The sequence below is a fragment of the Falco biarmicus genome, chromosome 12, assembly GCF_023638135.1.
Source record: "Falco biarmicus isolate bFalBia1 chromosome 12, bFalBia1.pri, whole genome shotgun sequence".
Classification (NCBI taxonomy): domain Eukaryota; kingdom Metazoa; phylum Chordata; class Aves; order Falconiformes; family Falconidae; genus Falco; species Falco biarmicus.
In genome coordinates, this window is record NC_079299.1 from 25,526,344 (window position 1) to 25,553,588 (window position 27,245).

The 27,245-nt window shown below is 39.7% G+C and overlaps 1 protein-coding gene across 3 annotated transcripts in view; it reads right to left on the reverse strand.

Annotated features, from left to right (window-relative positions):
• The window catches only part of MACROD2 (mono-ADP ribosylhydrolase 2), an 892,508-nt gene that overhangs the window by 251,547 nt on the left and 613,716 nt on the right, over nt 1-27,245 (reverse strand). For all 3 annotated transcript variants that reach the window (XM_056357738.1, XM_056357737.1, XM_056357736.1), the window contains exon 8: nt 15,552-15,625. In XM_056357738.1, coding sequence (XP_056213713.1) covers nt 15,552-15,625 — 74 coding nt within the window. The remainder of the gene's footprint in view (nt 1-15,551; nt 15,626-27,245) is intronic.

Below are 27,245 nucleotides of genomic sequence, written 5' to 3' on the forward strand. Positions count from 1 at the left end.
AAATAGAGCTAAGCAGACTGACACTAGCTGAGGAAGCAGCCCTGTATATCTAATTATGCACACAGCAAGAAAGTCACTAAGAGCTCTATCTCAGTTCAGCCTATTTTACGTAATTAACGGTAGAATAAAACGTTCCATGATCAAATAGCTCAGTTCCTTTGAAGTACTCACTTTCCATTTCCTTCAATAAGCACATCTAAGAAGAAATTCCTTTATACATCCATGAACATTTGAAACTATCAGCACTAGAGCCTGATGTTTTCCATTTTGTGCCTAATCCCAGCAACTCTGGAGAGAAATGCAGAATCGCCAGCTGGGTGCCGTGACTGCAGAATAAGGCTCTTTAAATACATAATGCTCATCAATACAACTAGAATTATGTCAATTGTGATAGGGACCAAAGACACATTCTCCATTTCATTCTACGCAGGCAAGACTAGTGCGAAGGCTGAAAAGCTCTCAGACATGAACAAAACAGTCTGGATTTGAATCAGCGACCTGGAGGTAAAAGGCTTGCTAAGTAACATCCCTGGCTTCACTCTGGCTCTCTTCTTTAGTTCTCATTCTAAAAACAAAGATGCATTCATTTTAAGCTCTGTTAACTTTGGTGGGAAGGGTGGAGGGGAAGGACAGTAATTAGCATTCTTCCATTACATACATAGTTCATTTCTAAAATTCCTTGTCAATTCATTACTCCAATTTTTGACAAAGCAGCCTGGATTAAGTCCATAAGTAAATGGATTTATGTCGTTTAGGCACTCAGATTTTAAAACACACTGAAGGCTCAGTGCATTGCCCTACTCCTGCAGGATCTTATGTGCTATTCCCACAGAAAAAAAGTAAGACAGTTACATCATTATTTTCTAAATCAAAACTCTACATACTTTAGCAAATCACCTCCTAGAATCAGGGTATACAGAATCTGAGAACTGTTAAGTTAAAATAACTTCTCTTTGGTTATCTCTGCTTTATTGCTCCCTAGAAGCCTTTAAGCCATTCACAGCGGTCCCTGACAGAATGTGCTGGAATACAATAATATGTCAATTAACTACAGTCAACCAGCTGCTAATACTATTTCTCCAAAATGTCTTCATTATTAATGGAAAGCACTGTAGTGTGGCAACATGCTAGAAGACTAACTGAAAAAGAAATTATGACCCAGTTCTATGAATAATTATATTGCCCTTCCTAACATTTTCCTATCACATTAATTAGTACAGTTGTGGTTTTAAGTTCACAGATCCAGTCTGACCTCTTTTAGCAATAGCCCGCAGAGGCCACCCAGCCAGCAAAACCCTATACTTGCCACATATTTTCATTTGATAACGCTTTATAAATTATACGCCACCTATGGCTTTACATTCATAGATGTTTTCATTAACCACAACATTTCTTCAAAACCGCTTTCTAGAGCACTTAGAAGAAAATAAGCTGAAAAAAGGTCTGAATGACTGTATATGGAATTACTCACATGGGTGCTAATTAATCTAGTTGAAAACTAGGATGTGACAGCTCTGGAGACTATTATAAAACAGAGACCCTTTTTTGCTTTTACATCATTAGGTCAAACACAGCCCAGGTGAGATGTCTGAAAGCAGATAGCAGCTGGGGCCGGGGCTGCTTGGTGGCCTGTGTGCAATGCGCCAATTGTCTCGATCCAGTTCCAAAGTGACACGTGTCACCATCACAAAAAAATGCTCCAGGAGCTGGCACAAATTGACACCCTTGTTGGCAGCCTCAGCAGTGGTGCCAAAGGCTGAGGGGGGTTTGTGATTGCTCTGTTCTTTTGCTCACAGACGTTGTCATTTCTCATAATGCTGACATCTCAACACATCCACAGCCCAACACCCTTCAACCTCTTCCTCTTTACATCCTGCAGGGCAGTGTCACTACCTTGGGCACCAAAACCAGTAAATTAACAAAATGCCTTGGATGGCACATATAGACTGTTTCTAGAGATACACTCTAATTACATTCAAATCTCATTATTTTTCTAAACAAATGAAGTTTGAGCAGTAACACAGTGCGTAATAAACAACAATACATCATTAAAACATAGGACTGCTGCATTATAGTTCAGAGATAGTAAATGGTTACATAGCATTTAATGTTCAATTTTGTTTTAAATAACAGCTGTCTGTGCTTCTCAGTGTCCCTGCAGGAGGAAAAATCAAAGCTAATGTAGAAAAAAACACTGTTCCCTTCTCCTTTCCAAAAGGAATTCTTCAACTATTCAGTCAATTCAAATCTAAAAATAACTGGAAAAAAATACTTGGAAAGAAAAAAGAATGCCTTCCTAATCGTGTATTAATTGCTATACCCAATTGTAACTTTCTTTTGCACTAGCAAGTAACATCATTTGTGCCATTATAAGGCTCTCGAGAATGCTGCCAACAGAGAATGTGCATGTCAAATAATTGATTCAACCTGCCACTTCCCACAGGGTCAATAAGAAGCAGCTGGACTTGAAATCCCTACCTAAAAAGAACAGCTGCAATGCACCAGATAGACCCAGAGCAGAGGTACAGTCTTTGTTTCCTCTCCCCTGATCCAAAGCACTTAGTTAAATGCCCAGGCAATACAGCTGAATATAAAGAGACAAGTTCACCGCTCATGAAAGGGGCAGTATGGGGATAACTGAGAGGAAAAAATTGCAAAGGGAAACAAGGTACAAAAGAGGGGAAAAGCAAGATATTCTGGACCCTGCCAGATCCCTGTATCAGGAGGTCATTTTTACTCTGTGCAACTGCTCTGGTTATAAGTAGGGCATCCAAATCAACTTCTTCCACCAGCAAGCTTCTGAAAACCCAGTAGCTAACGAAGCACTTTCAACGTCTACCACAGCTTTCCCTTTCAACTAGGCTATCTGGGAAACTAAGAAAGTGGATCAAATAGCTTCTCAGCACTTCACTCCTGAAGTTCCCGCAATACTCCAGGTAAAAGACAGCGTCAGCCTACCTCGCTCCCACTTACTCCCAGTCCTGACCAAAGGCGAAAAAAAACAACATACATGCTCGTCATGGCTATCCCCAGCTTGACATCTGTCTGCTTCTGCTAAACCTTAGCTCACCGGACCACAGCAGGGTCCCTTCTTCCCACATACAAAACACAGAAGGTGACCATAAATTGCCAATAAAGACAGGTTACTGACCATTTATGTGGAAATCACAGTTCGCTGAGCAACCTGGCATTGAAGCAATATTTATACTTGTTATTATCTGCCTGTAAAGAATTCTTTATTCTCGTAATACTCTCAGAAAAATCTTACAGTTACTTATTTCCCCTCTCAGCTTCTGCTATATGGAGGCATCATACAAGCTAGATTTATTTTTGCGATACCATGGCTATAAATTGCATGTGATGAGACTGTCCTTCAAATACATCTTTGTCTCAAAGTGCACCTTACAGAATCTGAAACACAATGCTCACAACACAAGTGCTAGTAAACATACGACTATATTTTCTGTAAATACTTGTACTTTCAACATGGGAGCAAATTCAGCATTTTCCTTTACCTCTTGTAACAACACTAACACTGACATCATTAAAGATATTAATGCCTGCCCTTCTTTGTTAGCAACCATGATGCAAAAATTCTTTCACTGCAGAAATTCTCTCTCCACTAAAATTTAGGAGAGCTTTGAGGACCAGTCTATAGAAGCTCTGCCCTCTGGATTTACGTTCAGAGCTTTGAATTACAAGTTTCTTCGATCATCTGCGATATTGCAGTTTCTTATATATGCAATTCCACCTAGTTAATAGGAGTTTCAGTACCAACAGCATGTCAGCCACCTTCAAAATTCCCATGAAGACTCAGACCCCATCCTGAGGGGCATACATGCATAAGCAACCTGTAGTTATAATAAGACTTCATTCTTATATGCCCCATAAAAATCACATTGGAAAAAAATGCCTAGGGTATTCTACAAATATAAGTATGCATATTAATTAGATATTACACTTACGCTATATAAAGCTGTGTCAATGTTCATATAATCCAGCAAAAATCAAGGGCAGTTGTACCTCAACTGTCTGAAGGAAAATATATGTGTTTTGTAAATATTAATGAAGTCAATATGGTGTCTGTAGGGAGAGATTTTAACAGGGAACACAGAGCAGTGAGGCAACAGTCACAGAAAAGTCAGTAGGACTAAAGCATATAATTTCTATTGTGCCTTCTTTAAACATTTCCCCATCATGAGGTTATCATCACACAGATCGTATATTATTAGTATGCAGTCCCAAAGGAGTATGTTTGTTTAAATGTCTCCAGGAAAGAGGTTATTATGTGATGGGTATCAAGATTAAATTCAGGGGAGTCAAAGTGCTATGTGACAAGTTTCTTTCATATCAGGGCAAGGTCCGTGCATTCGCTTCAGAGCAGTAAGCAGAGTGCAAGTTCAGAGACTTCTTCCACACATGGAAAAGTCATTTGACATGCACTTTCACACAAGGTGAAAGTAAAAATAATTAATGAAATTAATCAAATATACCGTATTCTAGCAATAAAACAGTAGTTAAAAATTAACATCTCAACTCAAGGATAAAATTATGAATACGCACATAGAAGACTATGGCTTTTTAACCTTTTCACTTACAAAACCTAAAGGGACTTTAAATGAAAGGTGAAATGTCCAGCAAAAGAGGCTGAAAGTCACTTATAAAACCCCTTCCCCCAACCTGAGAACATGTACCTGGATTGAGGCTTGAATAACACAGTCCCTTGTAAGTGTGTGGAAAAGTTAGATGGAAGAAGTCAGAGAAGAACGCAGAACTTGAAAAATCCCTTCCTCATACTTCATCAAAGCCAGGACATTTGGAGATGAGCTCATGAAAGGCCCTAGTTTCTCACAAGGGGGACAAATCAGAAAGACATCTATTCCTCCGGATTTATTGTGCATCGATCGTGTGGATGAACATGTAGCAGCTGATTCTTAGGGTTTTACTTCAGACCGCAGTAGTAAAGAGTATGGCAGCAAATTAGCACGTGATATATTTAGTCTAATAGCAAAGACAAGACAAATACACTGGCTCAGAAAAGCATCCCAAATTCAGTTCTGGTTATATTAAAACACAGCCTTGAATCAGGATGAAAACAGACGGAAAAGCAAAGAGACACGGGCAACACCAACCTGGTTCTTTACAAGGCATAACTGCAGGTCAAATCTGTGCTCTATGCCATGGTGACTTTCATTTCAATTACAAAATTATACTGCTTTTAAACTACTTAATTCTGCTTTAACCCTCAGCCAGTATTTACCCTCTTAACCACTGATTTTTTCCAGTTATTTTACTAGTACCAAAGTACATTCATCCTTTCTAGTTGAATGTAAGAAAAGAAAATAAGACTTCAAAAAACGAATCCAATTTAGATTTAGTAGCTGTAAACAGCCTATGCTAGTAGAAATTAACCTTCACTCTTATCTCTTGAGAAATCAGGTTAGAAGCAAGGTGAGAACCTGAGCAGGTCTTTTTGTAGCCTTTGTTGAAAAACTCTTCTCAGGAAGCACTGTTTATTCCAACTGAAGTAAAGAATTTCATAGCTCACCTAATTTATTCTCCATGTTTTCATTCATCCCAAATAAAGGAAGGAATCACGTAATCTGTCCTGAAGTCTAAGTAAACCTTTAAACTGTGCTCACATTTGAATTTCAGCAAGTTGTTCTGTATTAATTATCAGGTATTTTACCTTGGAAGCCTGCCAGTCATTCCCATGTTTCCACAGGTTCTCATTGTCAATGCTCCCCACATCCACATTGCTCTTCTCATCTGCTCTGTCATTTCATATATAATAGACAGACCCATTTTTCACCTTCCCAGGAATACAGCATGATACAGAACCTATGAAGTATGTGGCCAATATCATCTAACCTATTAAATGTCAGAATCATATATCTCAAGCTATATGTCAAGATGCTGTAGTCTAGCAGCAATAAACTCATTTTTTTCCTCACAGGGAATGCACTCCAGCTATAGGAATCCACATGGGTTTCCTTCTAAATAGATTTGATTGTGACCTACTGTTGATGGCTAACATGCTTGGAGATGATGGTAGGAGTTGGCCAGATCAAAATCTCAGTTGGGAAGAGAGAATAAAACTTAACAAAATATTCCCTTTATAGTTAGCTAGCTTGCACCAGTTTGGTCCCTTGTAGGGTGATCCAATGCCTGCTCCGGTGTCAGACTTGCCTAATGTACTTTTATATTTTATTATTATTATTATTTCACCCTCACATGCCATGCTGGAAATTCTGCTTTGAGGAAAACTGTAGGCAACAGAACTGAATTTAAATTGAACAGAAGCGGCAGCTTTCCAGAAGCAAAACAGCTACGTGAGTTTATTTGAAACAGAACACCAAAAAGCAGACATCGTACGCTCTACAGGATGCCAGGAAAGTGCCAGCAAAACAAAGCATGTGCTCTTGGCTCATGTGGAAGGGCTGCTGCCCATGCCAGCGCAGCGGCTTCGCTTAGCACTGCACTGTGTGCTGCGGCTGGGCGGGCAATGCAGGCAATGCAGCCGTCAGCTGGTAGCCGTCCGTCCCGACCGCACGTGCTTCCAGCACACGCTGGGCTGCGCAGCTAAAGCGCCTCCAGGGCACTCGGAGAGGCCCAGGTCACATGGACAGACGTTTCTTGTCTGCAAAGACCGATGAACACGTCACCTGAGAGGCACTTCAGAGAACTGAAAACCCAGCAGCCAAAGGAAACCCCCAAATCAAAGATGTACTCTGCAGGCTGCAGCTATGGAGCAGGAGGCTGGGTGCTGGGCTCCCTGCCCTGAGGTAGGGCCAAAGGGACCTCCCCTGGTTTCTGCCAGCACTCCGATGAGGCCTGGGTGCCTGGCTGGCATCACGGACAGACTTAGCTGGCCACCTGGTTTATCTGCTGCTGGCAACTGCCTGGCCATACCCATCCTCGGCAGACTGCTTCCACTTGTGAGTCTCCCAAAACTCTGTCTTCATGATGGGAACCTCCACAGAGCAAAAGACAAACCTTCTGCTCTCCTTCCTCTTACCCAATCTCAGCTCAATTCCTGCTAAGATCCAGCTGTAATCCACAGATACATTTTAGTCAGCCATGACTGCATAGCAAAACATAAATCACAACAGATTTACTAACGTGAAGAGCTCAGAAACAAAACAAAGAATGTAACAGCAATTTCTCTGTTACTCATGAAATATTTTCTCCATGTATCTCACCTGGATAAAATTCCTCATTTTATCTGGATCTACATGGAACTACATGGATTGCTATTCCTCATTTTTTTTGTCTATTTATTCCTATGTACCCACAGGGTGAGCAACGCAAGCCGTTTTCAAGAAAAGAGTCTCCTGAAGGGTAGCAACAATAACTGAATCTTCCGAAAATGAAGGCTGGACCTCTTCTGCATAGGGCTGATTTGACAAGCCAGTTGAAATTACTGGGATTTCTGGCTGAAAGCCAGTACTGAAATAAAGGGATGTTATCAGGATCTTTTTTGTCATGCAAGAAGTAGCGGGAAAGAAACAAATGTAACTTTGTTTCTATTTATTCCTTGAGGTCTTTTCACAGGGCTCACTAAAGCTCCCAGACCCCTCCAAACGCACAGAACTCAGGAGGGGAAAAAAAGGAGGAAAAAAAGTTCAAGAAACAAGACAAAAATCTCAACCCTGAGCTAGTGACAATTTTCTGAATTTAGCTACACGCGTGTAGAATTTTCAACCTATCCAAGTTCCTGTTATCATATCTGCATTTAAAATGTAAGGATAAAAAGAATAAATGTTTTAACAAATTTCAATTATTAGGTAGTTAACTATTGTAAACATAGAAGAACCCATGCAGAGACCTGTCTTGTATTAGGTGACACTCATTAGCTGTAATGGAGTTACAGGACTCCTTATTTATACAGTACACTAAGTGTATATAAAACTTTACAAAGATATATTCATTGAAAACATCTACACTATGCATAGAAGTGGATTTCCTTGGCCCTCAAATAATTTTAGGGAGAAGGGGTGACAGGAAGCCATGTTCCCACCCCCACCCCCATTTTTATTTGGGTCACAAGTGAGCAACTCAAACGCGTCACCTGGGACATTCATAGCAATCACAAGCTCTAACATTTGTTTCCAAGGAGGGTGCCTCCCCGCCTTTCTCTCAATAGCTGTATCAAAAATAACGAAAGCTTTTTAAGTTTAATAAATAAAGTATCATGCGTAATGAATACCGGCTTTGTCTGCTTTGCTTTATCAGCCTTCTACTTAAATAGCAGTCTGAAGAACCTATAAGAAAGCATTTCTGCCTTGGCGGCTTACTTATCATTTCAGGAAATGACTTGTCTGTTGGGATGATAGTTAGGTTTGGGCTTTGGGGACAGCACTGAATCTCTTTGAGAGCAGCTACACAGAGCAAGTAAATCATTTTAATTTTGTACAAGTTGAAAAGCATTTTTTCCTCGACTTCAGCTATAGATGACAGTGGCATGATGGCTGATTTTCATTTCAATCAGAGCAGCATATGATTACCACCTAATTAGAATGTAGAAATAGAAAGGAGATCATTTTTTAACCTACCCAAGAGAACCGTGCTGGGGGAGGGGAGAAGATTATGTTAATCAAATGATACTGGCATATAAGAGCTACCAAAATAGCCGCCTGAATTTTTATCGGCACCCTTACTGTCCTTGAGGATCTGTCAGTGGCTTCAATCAAAACCTGTATTTTCAGAGCTTTATTTCTGAGTAATAAATACACCTTAAAATAAATACATGTCACTGCAGGCCCAAACTTGTCGCAAAAGATATCACCTTAGGCATAAATACATATATTTTTCAATATTATGCAGAGTTTTGTTGACAACTCTATAAACTGTAAGCATGAAAATTACCCAAGCAAAACCAAAAGTAATATTATCTTAGGAGGAGTTGTTCACATTAGTTGATTTAGGAAAAAAAAAATAAATACTTGCTTTCCTTAATTAAATATTGTCAGCTAGCTACTCCACTCCTTTTTTGGAATAAACATAGAAACTCAGCTGCTCTGCCTAGGGGAACCTAACTGAGGTTACATTAAAGGAAACCGCATCAGACAACATCTTCCAAGACACACTGTCTCCATCTACGTCCTTCTGTAGAGATAAAGATGAGACTTCATCTCAAGATGCCACTTTGTTTAATTGTCTCTGGAGAACGAAGAGCCAAAATTAGGTTGCTGAGACCACCAAAGGGAGGGGGAAAGTAAATTTTTTAAAAAATATAAATTAATAATGAAATTATCTTTCAGGCAAGCAGTCGGCAGAAATACTGAAATTGGGTTGCCCTGATGTTTTCAGGGGCTCAGGAGGTAAAAACAACTCCTTGTGAACTGCATGACCCAGTTTTGAGGGCAGAGACATGGAAATGTTCCTACCCTGCTGTCTTGCACCTACTAGGTATCTGCCTACATCACACAACACTGCATAGCATAGATACTGCCAGACTAACATGGTACCCACATGGATGCTATGGGGTGCCATGCTTACGTGCAGAGTGCTACACCAGACACAAAGTTGTGATCATGTCAGTTCACCCAAAAATAAAGCTCTAGTGCATTTAAAAGCTCACTGAGGCACACATGCATAACCCTGCCTTGTGCAATGGAGAACAGTGGCAACTCTCTGCTCTGTCCTTCAAGGCAGTGACTGTCCAGCAGGACATCTACCTCTCTCCAAACTTGACACAGTACCTAGCACCATTCTAGGTGCTTGGGATATCCTGCCTGACACAGATATCCCTCTGGAGGCCAATGGCTCTCCTGTGGGTCCTGTGCCATACCTGCATGCCCATGCAGCAGTCCTGTCCTGCCTTGGGCACCCAAGACCAGTGCTCTTTTTATTTCAGCAACAATAACTCTTTGAGCTGAGATGCCTCAAGCAGGCTTGCGCCTGGTTGGCCAACGTACAGTGCACTGCCCTGTTCTGACCCTTCCTGACCAGGCACAGACACCTGCTTACCACACCATCAGGGTGACGAGCTCTGTGAGAACAAGGAATACAGCATCATCCCTAAAGCTCTGCTTTCTCATCACAGACCTTCCATTCCTCAAATTCTTGCATACCCTCTCCATCCTAAGAAAGCCAACTGCTCATGCAGCTTTTATCAGCAGGATAAAGGTCCTTCCAGTCAAATCCATGATCCCCATTGCAGGGAACATTTCCTCAGCTCCCTGCTTTCACATATGCCCACAGCTCCCACTGGCGAGGCAAGGCCAGCCCGACTCCTGCATGGCACCAAGGCACAAGAGCATATGAGAGCTAGTGCACAGGAAAATTAACTCCACTTTTTCTCACTAGTGGAAAGTATCACCATGATTTGGATGAAGCACAGTCCAAAATCAAGCACAGATGCAGGGCACCCATGTTGTGGTGTGCCTAATTTGACAAACCAGATGTTTCCTCCTGAAAATTCTTGTCACAAGGAGTATAGCAAGTGTCATCCTGCCCCTCTCCCCACTGCTGAAAACAGAGCTCCACTGATTTCAGCTGTACCAGGATTTTGTGCATTCTTTTTTGCTGGAAGTGTACAAAGATTTTTGGGCAGATGATAGATGCTTAACTGCTTGCTAAAACACAGAGACCTAAGTCTCATATACTTCAGGCAATATAAGAAAAAGCCTCTCTTCAGTAGTGTTTCTAATGAAAAGGAATCAGGAATGCGTTGATCTATTTTCCACTTATATGCTTTTAATCTGCATCAGTTATTTCAATGGAACATATATTGCAATTGTGCTTTCCTAGTTGTTGTTCTACTGGAGTGCATAATAAATGTAGTGAGATATTGTGCAAGAGAAAGAACAATACTTTGAACTAAATGTGCTGTTAAATTAAAGTCTTTTCTTGAACAGTGAAAAAGTCCTGAGGCTTTTCATGTCAGTGACATAAGGTAAGGCATACACTGAGCTTGCTTTATTTTTCACCGTTTTGAGAAACATAGCATGGTACTGAAGTACAAGGAAATAATTTCTAACATTGCAAATGTTCAAAGACAGCTGCCTCAGAAACGCCCAGACATAGCCCTTTGCCCACCGCCCCCAAAAATGTAGGGCGGTCCAGTATTTAAAGGTGTCACAATTGTTTCGTGATACCGTTACAGGAAATCAGGTGGCAATATCTCAAAGCCTGCCAAATTATCCCAGAAAGAAACTTTCAGAACCATTCAAAGACCTTAATGCATGTTTTTAAATTAATCCCAGTGTATAATTTCCTAAAGGATGGGATCCAATTCTATTTTGTGCTCTGAAGAATTCTATTAAACCTCAAGAGCACTTTGTGAAATGTGAAAATGCAGTTTGCTAAAGAGATAGCCTAGGTGGTCTGCAGTAAATTAACCAGTACTGCTGACTGTGGCCATTCTTGTGAGTTTGCTCCAAGGGATTTCTACACTTACACTATAACACCATTTACCAGCTTCTAAACTAGATTTGCCCTCTGGCTGCAAGTCAGCAGACCTTGGTGTAAAACATGGCCAGAAATTAGCCTGACGAAGAGTTGCATTTCAAGACCAGAACAGTGCTGCATGTTACACACAACTAAGTCCAAACCATTACTTACAATACTGTTGTTTTCCCTAGTGGACTTTATGTAGTTAAGTTTTAGGCTGCTAGACTATGATGGCTGCTGCCCTGCCTAGCTGGTGTTCTGTGTTCAGTAAATTACAATACATCTCTCTCTGTGTTGCTTTGTAACAATTAACCTCAGAAAGGAGCTAACTCCATTTGCATGGTAATGAGACATTCATCTGAGCGACACTGGAGTTAAGCATGCTAATAAGTTTTTATGCAAACACCTGAGGGGTCAAGCACAACCATGGACTTGGATAAGAAAACCTTTTATTAAATGCAAATCACTTTTCTTGTAAATACTATGACAGACAACTTCGTAGGACTCTAACACAGCTTGCAAGAATAGAGTCATTTAGGTTATATTTTCAGGCCCCTGGGCTGACTAAGGAATATAGCTGCTGATTTATTTATATTTTGAATTAATATCAGTGTGGATAAAATCCTCATTATAGCATCAAAGCAGAGAAGTGTTAAAGGAAGGCAGAGAGGAGAAAACAACAATATTGCCTTATCTTTCACAAATTTGTCACAGTTTCCTGGGATGCAGGAAGGCAGATAAGACACTGCACTGTAGAGCACAACAAAAGACTTACAACTTGGTCAGGCTTCCATCTTATTCGCCCATCTGTTTTTGCCAAGTGTATTGTTATACAGGCAAATTTCCTAGTGAGCAGGCTATCATTTTGGTCTCTATCTTGCACTAAAACTTCTTGAATTCAGTCAATCAATTCACATTCTGCACTCAGAGTTTGAGATCTTAGCACAACTGGTACGAAACATGACCAAGGGGATGACTGGCTGCCAAACATCTCTGGGACTGAAGGAGCAGAACCTTCCCAAAGGCAAGGCAGATTGCAGAAGAAGGAACGAGGGGAAGCAGCTGACTTAAATTCATTTAACTCTGGCAGAGCCAAGCGCAGGAGGCCTCTTTTGTTCAGGAGAGGCTGTTAGCAGGACACACTGACTCATTTTGACAGCGCAGCCAGCATCAGCGGAGTGGTTCTGGTTAGCAGTAACAGGAGTGACAAGCTGGCTTCCTGGCAAATCATCAGAGGTTTTGCTCCTGGACTAGTGAATTTAAATACCCAGTGGGTGTAGTGGGAGTTGCTCTATCTTTATGACAGAAGTTTACAGAAAGGAGTTTATCATATGGTTATCTGCAGTAAGAGGAGACTATATTGTTGAGACACAGAAAGTCCCTTTCATTTCTGTTGCTGTATTGTATGATGAGTTACTTTTGGGAAAAGTTTGGTGATGTATAATATTACTACACAAAACCCAAAATCTAGTCCAAGGGAATAAAACATATACAATATAACATGGATCATATTGACACCTGGCACAGAGCTACATTTGTTCATTTAAATCAGAGGAACCACGCACACCTTGCTATACGCATTATGCAACAGCAACCCAACAAATGTATGCTTCTCAAACATACATAAGTTACTGCTACCTTCAACAGAATTGATAGGTATTTTCATTTTGCTGCTGACCTATTCATGACATGTAAAACATGCCGGTATGCCATAGTCTAAAATTCAAGCCAGCGGACTATAAAAAAGCCTTACAAAGAGGGGAAGCTTTGTACAAGAAAGTACAAAGCTATAGATAACGGGGCCTTCAAAACTTGTCTTGATCCAATTCTAGTACTCCGCTTCCATCAAGAATTAACAAAAGCTCTTGGGGATTAGCTCTAAATCATCACATTTACTGATATGCAATAATTGCATCAAATGTATCACATGTACATCTCCAAGTGCATCAAGAAGCATGAGGCCTGAGCTTGGTGGGTTTGGGGTGCAGGGTGTTTAGAAACATTTATATATAACAACTATTAGCTATACTAGTCCAAATTAAAAAAAAACAGCTGTGATATAAGATCAGTAGAATAATTTTTAACAATTGTTTCATAGTCAGGACAGCCTGATCCCCTTTCATTGTCCAAACATCGTAAACAACGGCTACTTATTTAAAAAGAATTCAAATTAAATCGGAATTTGTAGGGAGCAAGAAGGGAGGTTTAGCACTAGGCAGCCAAGAAGGCCAAGTATTAGAAGGGAATTTGTAACAGAGTGAGAAAAGAATAATCATGCATATTCAGTGTTTATAGTTTCCATGAATCTGCGTGGACCATAAATACAGTGGCATTTGCAAATGCAGGTTAAAAAACATTAAAAAAATATTATAACACAGATAAGTCATGAGCATATATGACAAACACCATCACTTCAATCTCTATCTGCTATGAACCTCAAGTCTTCTTCCAAAACAGACCTGGAGCTTTTTGAGGACAAGGGAAGGAACTCACATGAAGTCTACGGAAGGAACTAGAAAAATACTGAAGCAACACATTAACTAAAGAGAGGAACGTGACACGCAGAGCATACAAGTTTCCAGGCCAGAAGCAGAAAAAGGATTAAAAAGTGGACTCAAAGCGTATTGAAAGTGAAAGTTGTCCTATAGTTGAGAAGCAATGGCTGAACCATGGAGCAGAATACTTCAGAAAATAGTTTTCATTGAGAAAACTTCTACACTTTTGATTGGCAGGCTACCAAATGAAATCATGTTTCCTGTAGTACCACTATGAAAAAAGTAATTAAGGGGTGTATGTACAATATATAACTAGCCTTTGAAGAAGAATAGCTTGCTTCTGCAGGCAAAAAAGATTTTTAGTGTATTTTTTAAATTGTGCAGTAAAAAACGCAACTCAGAGAAATTATGAAATGGCAAAGCAGCCCAAACATAGGAGTTCTAGCCTTTCACTTAAGGGTTAAGATTACACACTAGCAGACTAGATTCCCCAAAATATAAGCCTAGAGCTAGGCTGATGATGCTTAGGCACCTAATAGCGTTAATAAAGACTGTCCATCCAAAACTCCTGCTTCACTGCCCACACCTCTTAGCCACAGGAAGCTACCAAGTGCTCTGCTACGAAGTACCAGTGTCCAAAGATGTATGCAATCCAGGTCTGAAAACCTCAACATGGTATTTCCTTTCAATTCAGTTGGTAAAAAACAAAATAAACCCCATAAACCTGCTAAATTTATACCCTTACATATAGGATTCTCTCGAGAAAAAGGTCCCCTGAATATATTGCTAGCGGAAAAAGACAGCTAGTTATGTCCCTGTATCCAGTGCTTCTCCACTGGATGCTTTGTTAAATATTTCCAGACAAAAATACTGAACAACTCTAGCTGTCTGAAATCTGCTTGCCGTCATCATGAGGAAACGGGCTTATCTTCAGTTTAAGACATTGTGATTATTTTATTTGTTCTGTCACTTCTTCGTTGCATTTCTGCAGTTCAACACTAGGAACTATCAGCCTGCTAGGAACTCAACCAGAGAAAGACAGAAACTAGAAGGGGGAGATGGAGATCATTCCGTTGAAAGCACTTTTCTTTGTCTTGTAAAAATAATCACCACCTAATGTTGTCACCGGAATAAGAGCAGTCCTGTTAAAAATTTATACAGTTGTATCACATTTAGTGGACGTTCCAGGGAAAGCAAACACGTAACTGTAAGCAAACCAAAAATTCATGAAAATAGAAAATACTATCATACAGCATTTTACTGCAAAGTGACCCCTGGAACACCACTGACCTTTGGTGGCTGTTTCCACTGACAACTGTTATACACATTTCCTTTCCAAGAATCTCCTCATTATTACACAAGAACTCTGACACTCAGAAACAGCTTAGGAAAAGAATAGTCTTTTACTTTGCCAGGAAAGATTACAATGCACAGGAAATGCACAGTATGGTTTCAAAGGCCTTCCCTTCAACTCCATTGTAGCTTTTAAATATAACAATCTTCCCCTGGTTATATTGTCTTGACTTGATTACACTGGTCTTAAGACTAAATAATAAATAATAAATGACTTTGAGGCTTATGTTTACTCTTTGCACAGTTTTGGAGTTAAAGACTATGATCTTAAACAGGAATTTGGGAAATTTATATTTTATTCCATACCTCATTGTGGTTCTTGCTTAACCATTCCTTAATAGTGTTAAGGGCAATGACAGCAGCAGGCTCATTTGGAAAACCTAAAAAGACAGAAGAAATCAGAGATAAATACAAAGGACACATTTTTCTATGTATATAAAAAAAACCAAAACACTGGAAATTTTTTTTTCTCTATCTTTTGGGACTACAGTCTGTCAACCCCCTCCTTCACGGATTTTTATAAAGGTTTTAGGTAACATCAGTAACGTTTTTTCCCCACCTAAACACATTGAAAATTGGGTCGGTGATGTTTTATTGGATTTTTTTTGTTTGTTTTTTAAACGCTTACTTAGGAAAGCTCCACCACCCAAGAGAAGTAGAAACAATAAAGAGCTATACATGTGTCCTACTAGGCAGGCAACAATATAACACGTATATCACAGCAATAACTATTAGGCCTACATTTCATGGCATGCAAGAAAAATTCAGATGTTTCTAAAGGCATAAGGGCTTTCTTAAGGTTCCCTTTAATCTTATCTGTCAGCAAAACTGTACAACACTATGACCCCAGTGCCACAGGCCTTATAACAACAGAAATGTCTGCTTTAGAAATTTGTCACCTAAAACATAACAAACAACACTGGAAATTAAGGAAATCACAAAGCATAAGCATATGAATTTAAGGCCTGATGTTGCACGATATACTAGCAATAGTAACTCCCCCCAGCACTAAACAATATCAGAAATCTTTCCAGGGATACAGACTTTTTGTTTTGATGGTCTCTATCTATCAAATCTAAAGATGCTTTCATTACTTAGGCAGCCTTAATTTAATTTTCCTTTGAATTCCTAACTTGAGGGCAGCAAATCATTTTTGTGAGGATTTAAAAATAAAAACCCATAAGCTGCATAAATAGCTCTCAGTAGGTTAGATTAATAGAAGAGTCTTTGAAGAGGTGGAGCTGCAGGCACAGTGTACAAGCAAGCAACAGGGCTAGACAGAGTCATGAAATTTGGCATACAGCTGCATACATACAGCCTTTTCTACATCATTCATCACCCTCGCACCATAAAGTGAAACACAGACACTGCAAAAATTAATAGATGCATCCAGTTTTCTGACCTGGCACATGATCCTCTAAAGTCATACGTTCTTTAAACCTTTTTCAGAACTTGTGCACTACTAGATTAGAAAAAAACCCACCAAAACAACCCAACAACCAACCAAACACTGCCCCCCCCCAACAAAGCAAAATAACCCCCCCCAACCCTAAAACCCACAACAACAAAACAAAATCAAAACCTCCACCCTACAAGGATTTTCTCTAGCAGTATGTGTACTGTTTCGAAGTGATAGGTAACAACTGTCCAGCTAGAGTAGCAAGTAAAGTAGTCAACGTTTGGGTAAAACTGACATTTAGCATGTGCTGCCTTTGCACACATTTCCCAATAAAGCATATTTTTAATTTATTTTTTTTTAAAATTCCCAGGTCCAACATGGAAAATTAACTAAGATCCTACAAGTGTTACTGCAGATTCTTCCACTGCTGGGAAAATATATTCTTATGATGTTTAATACTACTACTGATATCATCGAGGCGTATTTCTTATGACAGAAACTAATGAACACTAACAAAACCCAAAGCAGGGTCTTCTGTCTGATTTTTATCATATAAAATAAGAGACTTCTAAGCAGACCATCTGCTCAAATTAGTAATATCCTACCTAACAAACTGGGACTTCATAACATGGAAATTCTGTACCTTTCGTGTAGCAGATCTGCCTGGACATACAATGAGCACCATGCACGGGACAAATACGTATTTCAGACAACTGATATACCATTGTTTACGCCTTGAATGGTTTATTTTGAGAATAATTTTCCCTCCGGCAAGATTAATTTTTCAGGCTTGTTTTTCACTCCCTTGCAGCAGGATATTTGCCCAAAATTGTGATAAAGCACTGGCGATTTTATGGAATCTCTCTATAAATTGTACACTATTTAGAAAACCACTACCATACTAACCAATCTTAAATAGAAACTTATCTAGAAAACTGGTGTTCAATTACTCCTAAGTAACCACAACGTGAAGGAAATAGTTCAGCAACCAAAATAGAAAGCCTTGAATTCTGTGTATGATTTCAGAAAATATCTGTAAATACATAGACGCCTTTTATGAACAGTTAAAAAAAAATATTAGTATTTTACACACATTTCTGGTAATTTTAATGAAAGTATTACCTTACTGGCTTTATGCAGAAGCAGGGTGGAATTTAGCCTCCTATTCCATAACCTGCACCAGCACAAAAGACCCTCTGTCTCTGATACACAGAAAAACATTTTGGTTTACAGGGCTGGGTTAAAGGGAGATAAAGCAAGATGGGATCTTTTTAAACATGTTTTTGTGTTGTTTTTATCTCTAAGTTACATTTGTCTGCCATAACATTTCTGATCTGCTCCCATACATGCACCCATCCCCCTTACCCACATTCTGGGAAAAAGCAATCTCCGTGAGCACGTGAGAATCAAATTACTTAAGAGAAATGAGCTCAAGGAGCCTCACAGTTAACCGACTGCTGGAGCAGCAGCTCAGGCAATTCTGGCTAAAGGCTCAATTTCACAAAAGATAAAACAGGTAAAGTAATAAGAGTGACACTGGCCCATGTTACTGCAGTGACTGCTCCTCCAGAATACTGAAAAGGACAAGGGCACAAAGGCAAAGAAGCATTAGCCGTCAGGTACAGGCAAGCGGTGCTCTGTAGTACTTCACTGGGTTTATTTGGCTGGAGAAAAAGGGAGAGTTGGCAGGTTGTATGGCATGGGTAGGTGTGAGGTGAAGCACGTACCTACGCATACACACTGGCCTCGAACTTGGGCTGGGCTTCCTACATCCTCCAGTGGCAAAGCCAACATTTAGCAACAAATCCCGATATACCACAGAAACAGCACAACCTGTCTTTGGCTCCTGCAGAACTGCTTCATCAAGTGGGAATTATACTGCAGCCCTCTGCATTTTGCAGTGCCTGCTCATCATATCACACCATATACTCCCAACCCTTCAAATACAGCAAATCCTAGACTCAAGCAGCCACCACCTCTTGCGCCCCTCTCAGTTCAGGAGCTCTCCTTTAAAGTACAGGTTTATTACAGCTGATGCCACAGAGAGTGCAAACCTGATAAATTAGTAGCAAAGAGGGCGTGCAGAAAGTCCTGCATGGTTTCAAAGACAGAGTGGGTGAAGGAGAGACCCCATGTGCATGCGTGCCCAGGGCTGAGCTTTGCTCTACTCATTCAGCACTACCAACTCTGAAAAGTATGTTGGTGTTGATCATCCCCATGTACCTGTCCCTCTGGCCATATGGCTGTATCACAGCTGTGTTTCCAGAAACACCTGTTAGTCCAAATTCTTTGTCATTTGCTCAGAAGCTGCTATGAAAGCTTTCACATCTTTGCGCAGTTGCATCACAGCTAAAATGCCACTTCAAACAGGACAGCTACCTTTGCATAGACCTTCAGAAAAGTGACTGCTAGCTTTAACACTGACTTGGGTACCAGCATCAGCCAAACCACAGCCAAACTTAGAAACTTCCTCTCCTGCCTTTCCCATGTTGCTAATAGATGTATATACTACTGCGTCCACTCACTAAGATGAATGACCACACCTTCATGCTCCCCGCTACAAAAACTGCATCCTACTACCAACACATAAATACACCTCATCTGAATTCTGCTTTTGACACGTCCTTGCACAGATACTACCCACAGCAACAGCCTATGAAAGCTTTAAAAGGTCTCAGACTTACAAGTTTCTGCATCTTTTCCCAGGACTTTACTACCCTGCATCTGGAAATTGCAACACTGACCTGAGAAATGGCTGCTGAAACAAGCTATACACTGCAAGTTCTCACAGTCATCACGGCCATAATTTTACAGAGAAGGTATGATAAGACCTGGCAGAATTATTTTGAAATATTTGGTATGAAATAAAAGTGCTGTTTTAGAGGAAGATAGCGTGGAGGAGAACTGAGAAAGATAGTAACTGTAGATACACACTGAAGTTCCCCTTACATTATGCATTTATTCCCTGGAAAAGAACTGGTAAGGACGTAAGTCCCCATGTTTCATCAACGTACAGAAAATATGTGATGAATTCCCTGTTGTTAGACACCCTAGTGTAAATGCTCAGCCTTTTGTGCTTGGGGAACTTAGCAGAGAAACATTCACAGTATTGTGAGTGCCTAATTCGTCTGTACGGTATCTGAATAATGTATACTATAAGTTCTTCAATGAATAACAGTCCAACAAGGATTGTGTGAGATAAAATTAACAGAAACCTATTTAAGGGACTCCCAAATTGTATGGAGATGCTGGTAGCTTTATCTGTCTCTCTCACTGTTCTCAACCCAATTATGCATCTTATTAAAAATGTCCAACTTAAAATCAGGTAATGTCACCTCCCTATGAAAATCCCATTAACGAAACAGAAGTACTAAATAATCAACTTTTAACACAATGTGGCTGTAGATGGTAATAACGGATTATATCAGTTAGGTTATAATACTAACAAGCAAACATCAATCCAGAAAAATCACTTCAGTAGCTGCAGGGGTAAGTGTTACAATTTGTCAGTTTGACTAAGATGCCTCATGTTTTCTGTAAATCACCTCATCCTGGTAAAAAAAAAAATGTTCTGCATCTTTTTGTTAGCACAGATTAAGTGCTAGACAAGTTTTTATTCATTTAAAATATGTTCCCTTCTCTATGGTTTCTGAAAGGCTCATCACAATCTTAATATTCTTATTTGCCAGTTTTAATGGTTTCATTTTGAAGCCAATCATGAAAAGAACCAAATTCACATCAACACAAATACTCATTACGTGTTTCTCACACTTTCTCAGAATAATATCTACAGTGGTGTGTTTGTGCATATATCAAGACAGAACAGTTTGCAGACTGTTCCTGTGTTCTGAAACTCAAACCCAAGTCCCAATGTTTGATCAACACGACTGTCAAAATGCAATAACTTCCATTTATTTAGTTTATTTATTTGCCAATGATGGTTAATGCATATAATAAATATGCACATAATAAAGGATGCTTCTCAAACAGTAGCTCGACAACCACATTTTTAAACTGCAGAAGCGTACTGAAGGCCCTTTCTGCAGTCAGTATGAGAGGGTATTTCCTCCATGCATTAAGTATTTGCAGCGTAGTAATCATCAGCACCAGATGGTCTGAAAAAGAAAGATATTTCCCAGGTTTATTTAAAAAAAAAAAAAAAAAGGCACTAAGCATTTGTTTCATGTATGTCCTCAAACCAAGTATTATTGGTGCTACGAATGCTTTCTGAATTGCAACAGACATGAATAACTGCACTTCATTACAGTCACATGGGTGAAGGCTAGCTATTGACAACACACTAATATAACACTCCAGCCTTACTGCTTTATGACAATAAAAGGGAACAAACGAGATGCACAGCCCAGCGTGCCCAAGGTAGGGTTAACTCAATACACTCACTTGTCCTTCAGGTGTGAAACTAGCGGTATAATCTTGCAACTTATCCCATATAATCTTGTCAAAGATATATTTTAATCAAATGAATTCACTCATGCTAGGTTGATTCCCATTACCAGGGTAAATCTGACCTATTTGGAAGCAGAGACGGTAGTAGTCTACCAAGCTTAGGTTATTGCTGTTGTTGAGCTATTTTCTCCACCCACACACACACCCCTGAGCCCTTTTTGTTGTTTTTTTTTTAACCATGGTCATGTGGTGATTGGATAAACATGCTGACAAGTTGCTAGCTTGATCATTTTTGTGCACACTCAAAACCTGGAAAGGAAGTGCCCTCATTTGGATCAGTTGCAATGATGGCTAAACAGAAGAGCCATGAATCTCCTCCTAAATAACCTACCCTGCTTTATTGAACTCATCCAGGCAGAGAAAACCTTATTTGCTGTCCACTCAAAAAGTAACTCTCAGAAAGATAGTGAAATTACATACTGTGAAAAACCAGTAACCTTTCTGTCACCCCAGTTATCCCAAGAAACAAAGCAGCATGTATTCACTGTATCCTTCACAGACTGTGCTAGAATAATTAATTAGCATGCACATAGAGTGCCAAAGGAAAATGAAAAGTTTTCAAAATGCACAAACAAAACATTCTTCTGAAGAAATCATTATGTGCCTCTCAATTCCTCTCAAGCAAGGAACATGCCTTTTCATTTTCCTTGAGTGAAAAAATTCATCAGCAGAGAAAAATGCATACAGTTCCTGAAGAATGATTGCCAATTGCGTTCAACCGCTGACACGATACAGAGGCAGCTGGTGGAAGATGGTTAATAAAGAAACCCAAAATAAGCATCTAGCAACTAACGTGAGAAACAGTGTCTCTACTATGATATAGAGACACAAAGCAGGTAGACTACTGAAGTAACAGAGTCCTTCTGCATCCACGGAGGTGCATTGGGTAACTCAGGGATCCCTGGTTAAGTCAACCAGGGTCAATGCTGGCACCAGGGCATGTTATAAACCTCATGCAAGTCAGTGAAACCAAGATAAGTTGCCAGCTAAGATAAACCAACTCTTGACAACAGGGATGGCCCAGGCTTGGCTTGTCAGAAAAGGTGCCCAGTGTGTGACCGTTGCTGTGCTGATGGGCAGCGGACTCTTGTCTGATCAGCACTGTGACCCACCCGCACCGTCTACAACTCAGCCGCTTTTTCCATACAAATTGCAAATCTGGACTCAGCTTATAGCTGCAGTCAAGGAGAGGTCAGTTACAAGAAGGTGGCTAAGATGCAAGAAAAAACATGTAATTGCTGTTTTTCTGAAACACATGATATCATACTTCATCTCACACTCTGCTACACTGATATCATTGGAAAAACACCTGCCATGTAATTGTGTTAAAAAGGTCAGCTCAATATAGACATATTCTGTAATTAGTTAGGTCATGTGAGCACATAGAGGCTTGCACTAACAAGCCACAGGATTCCACTGAAGAAAAAAATAGATTTCAAGTTTACCAAGATGTTTGATACTTATTAGCAATGGGGGGGGGGGGGGGGGGGGCAGGCGCAGGGGGGAAAGGAGTTTTATTGAAAATGCATTTAGACATGGACTGCTGAAGAGGTATGGAGCTTCCACATGAGTGCCTTACTGCAGGAGGCATTATACTGCAATTCTGCAGGAGAGCTGTGTGTCTGCAAGAATTTCACTTTTCTGCAGCAGTCAGTAGAGTTTTATTAGAAATCAAGATTTTGCTTTCATTCTTTTTCCAGCGTTTATAGGGAGTACACTTGCAGGGGGACCACATCATGGATAAATGGATCCTCTAACAGTCTTGTAAAAAAATATAGCAAGCAATACTCAGAGACTCTCTGGGAAGCAAACCACTTTGTAGCTGTGCTGTTTACTGTGCTATGTGAAGGAGCTTTTCTGTCTGTCGGGGTATTTCTAATGCCCATGTGGAACATTAAGGCTTCAAGCTGAGGATAATAGGAAAAACAGCAAAAAGATACCACAACACTGAAAAGGCAAAGATCTCACTACTCTGGCAATAAGCATTCTCATATGGTACGAGAAAGTATTATACAATGCAAATGCAAGTGAAAGATATGCAGGTAGTTTTGCAATTATAAAATCTACCTATGAGAGTGTATATGCAATGTCTGCATTAAATTACACAGCCATTTAGACACATGTATGCAGCTGTTCATGAGCTAAAGTACTTCAATCTTCATAAAACACACTCTACACCATATCCAGAATTATTATTCCAGAAACAAGCATTGTACAGAGAAACCTTAATTGAAAGAGGTTCCAAAGTGTACATGAGCTCCTTAATGCAGAGAATTTCATCTCTACTTATCCGTATATAGCAAGTTGGTTTTTTGGTTGGTTTTTGTGTTGTTTTTTTGGGGGTTTTTTTTTGTTTTTTTCAGAGTGGCAACATAATACAGCAAAAGTAATTTGAAACAAAGCGTAAAACACTAGTCAACTGTGAAATCTCCCATCATACACTGAATTGAACAGGAATGGGATATTGGCTTCATTGTAGTTACAATTCCAACAAGGTTAAACATTTATTCTACCCACTGATTTAAATAAAAATATCTTGTTGTTCTCAACAGAAGCAATGTGTAGGGAATCAACCCCACCTTCCTGAAGTGCCTTGCTAACGCTGCAAGGGATAAAAAAAACCCAAACACTAAACACCCCACGCCCATTCACTTGAAACTGGTAGTTTTTCTAAAAGTCATGTGGTCCAATGCAGTGATGCTCAACCTTTACTGACACTATCCAGGCCCTCCATGACACACAGTGCCCTCTAAGCACTGAGGGAAGCCCAAGCATCCAGAGATCTGCTGTTCAGCAACAGGAATAAAGTAACGATCCTGATCCACACAAAGCCTGGTTCCCTATGGAACTGTATTTTGCAATCGATTGCAGATTTCAATTATGAAGGCTTGCCTGAAGTTGAGATACCTCCTTGCCAACTCCCTGATGTCTACTAATACACCTGCCACTACAGCCTGGGCAGGGGGAGAAAGGGGGTTAACTGGCATGACAGGCTCCTTCTTCCTGCTGGCAGGGTCTTTGTGCAGACAGCGGGAGCGGGGAAAGTGCATTGAGGTGCAGCAGGTTGGGGTGGAGGAAAAGGAGGAGAGGGAGAGAGCACAGGACCTCTCGCTGTGAGATGGGGTGCAGAGTTCTGGGGAAGAGGGCTGAATCTGGCAGAGGCAATATCAGGGCTATTGGCTTCTCTCAAGCTCTCAGTATTTCGACTAGAATAGGCAGTGCACTGTGACAGGAGTATACAAGTACAAGGACTTGGGGATACACACACACATATATATATAAGGAACATAAGGGAAGACAAGACACCGTAGCAAAATGAAGGGAGATGACACTGTAAAAGTCCGAGAAACTTCAGAGGAAGAAAACATACATAGGCAATGGACAAAAATAGTCACATAAAGAAAACAGACGGTGTCCCCAGCCCAGCTCTATCCTTTAAATCACTTCCACCACATTCAATTGTTCTGACAGATGCAACCCGAAGACCTAGCTGGATTATCTAAGACCAAGAGTACTTGGTGAAGGCCATACACGTACAAGAACAAACGAAACAATCTGACATTATTTCTACTGAAGCACAGTTCTTATCTGCTTTCTAAGGGAAATCAAAGATTTCTTAACAGCACAAAGAAAATCAGCCGAAACAAGATATACTTACTCCTTGGGGGCGGGGGAGGGAGAAATAAGATAATTTTTTTTTTTTTCCCCAAAAGACCTATATAGAAAAAAAGTTATAGGGCAGGTTGGGTGAAAAAGCGAGATACTGTGGGAAGCATATTTAATCTACTTAGTTTACTCTTCTTAACAAATACGTTATTGATTCTTGGTTTGTGCATTTCATTCACACCATGGAATTTTTTTTCCATACTTGCCTCAGGCAGTGATAAACCATAGTAAAGGGTCACACAGACCAGAAGCTATTGTATTCAGGAAATACACAACAGCTCAAATCTGAAATATTTCCAGATAATCCGCAGTGCAAAAATGCCAGTACATTTTTGAGGAACAGAGAGGGGGTTGCCTCTTGTATTTGATGCTTAATGGCTTCTGTTCTTCACTGTACAGTAGGGCACATCATACTACTTAAACACCCACTACGTGAATACTGCTAAAAGAAGTGCTTTTGCAGGACATTAGTGCAATGATGTGTCAAGTCAATCTCAACATTTTATGCATTATTTTTTTTAAGAGGAAGCAGTTTTTCCTCCTTGCCTAGAAGCTGCTTCACTTCTGTGGAAGTCATTTGTCTGGCATCTGAAAATACATATCCTTTTTTTTTTTTTTTTTTTTTTTTTGTTCAGCATGGGTCACAGTGCAACTTATTTGATTTTATGCTACTGTATGTACCAGCAACAGCCAGTCTACTCTAAACACATAACTTTATTTCAGGCTGTATTGCAGCAACTTTGTGAACAACAATTACATGGAAGTGATGAGCAGCTATTCAAGCCTTCTCCCAATGCTGTACTGAAAATTCTTTTTGCTTATTCTGTTACCTGAGATCACAGCAACATACACAAAAGGAGAAATGCAATTAGGAGTTTTAGGAATTGGATTGATGGGAAAACTGGTTTAAAGCAAGGAGAAGGAAAACCTGATATTTAAAACTTTGATTTTGACAAACTCAATTGGTTGCAACTATGCATCTCGTACTTCTGATGCTCTTAGCAAGTCCTCATATGCTAAAAAGCGTAGAACAAACAAGTAATGGGAAAAACACAAAAATATCATAATCTCTTGGAAAACCTTGACTCTTCTTCTGCTTTTTTTCTGTTTTTAAGGACTCATTCACTCACATGCTAATTCTTTATGCTTAGGTTAGCACCCTCTTATTGCAACACTTCTTTTGACTGACAATCAGCCCTTAGCATCAGTTGTCTTTTAAACCTAACAGCAATTGATCAACAAAATAGCCCACATCTCATCAGGTTCTTCAGTGTGTCAAAAGATCACAGCATTAATTATCAAACAAATATTTTTTTTAAAATAGGATTTCTGCTAATATCTCTAATTTGCATTTCACTCACGATTCTGCATTTACTGAATCTTGCATACTTCGGTCAAAAAGGAAATGAAATAACTAGTTAATGGACTTCCAACCCCAGAAATTCAAATCCAATTTAGTCCTGATATGAACTTTAGGTGTTATTTACACTTGTTTTTGAAAGCATTTTTGGCATGTATTCTGACAAGTTGTCAGTGGTTGGTTTGTTGTTGGTATTTTTTCAATCATTATACAAGCAAATATGTTCTGCTTTAGCATGTAATGGCAATTCCTAATGTTTAGAAAGGTTTAAGAAATATCAACATTTCTGGTTATAACAACAGTAGTAAATTCAGCTTTAAAATTAAAAAAAAAAAAATCATTTTGCCATTCTTCAGGGGAAAACCCCCAAACATAGCTTTTCCATGTCATTTTGAATGATATGCAGATTTCTATAGGAGAAAGAGAAATGTCAATGCAAATGAGACTTACTGTAGTCAGAAGCAACGCCCATATTTGAAAAGAAGGAGCCTATGCTATGGTTGGTTAGATCAGGCAGCAAAGGATATGGGAGACCAAAAAATTTCTTTTATCTAACAAGCTAGTACAAATAAGAAGCTGATCTGGACAATTTAAATGTAAATTTCTTACCACCTGTCAGACAAGTGAGATTTAAAGACCTCCACTTAAAAAACCCCAGGCATCTCCAACCTGAGCCTTTAAGTGAAAATTGACCTCCCACCTCAATTTCCTTGTAAATGCAGCCATGTGGCAGCGAAAGGGGTGGTTTATTCAGCACTTTATTAAATTTAGCTTGTGTGTACTCTCAGCATGAGATGACCCACACTATGCATGGGGAAAATGACACTTTTGGGGCATATCTCCATGCTGCAGCCAAACACAACTAATCCTCCCAGAAACACAACAACCTGGGTAGATTAGCAGCAGGCATATGGAAAAGCATTTAAAGTTATTGGACAGAGAAACCTCATTGATTATTAAGCAATGAAGCCAACTAGGGAAAATACATGATTTTTAATTAGGGGAAATGTAAAAGGAAGGTGGGTCAGTTCAAAAGAGCTTTTTACATAATCAAAACCGAATGTAAGCATTAGAGTCAAGCTTATGGAGCAGCTTTAGCCAATGTGAT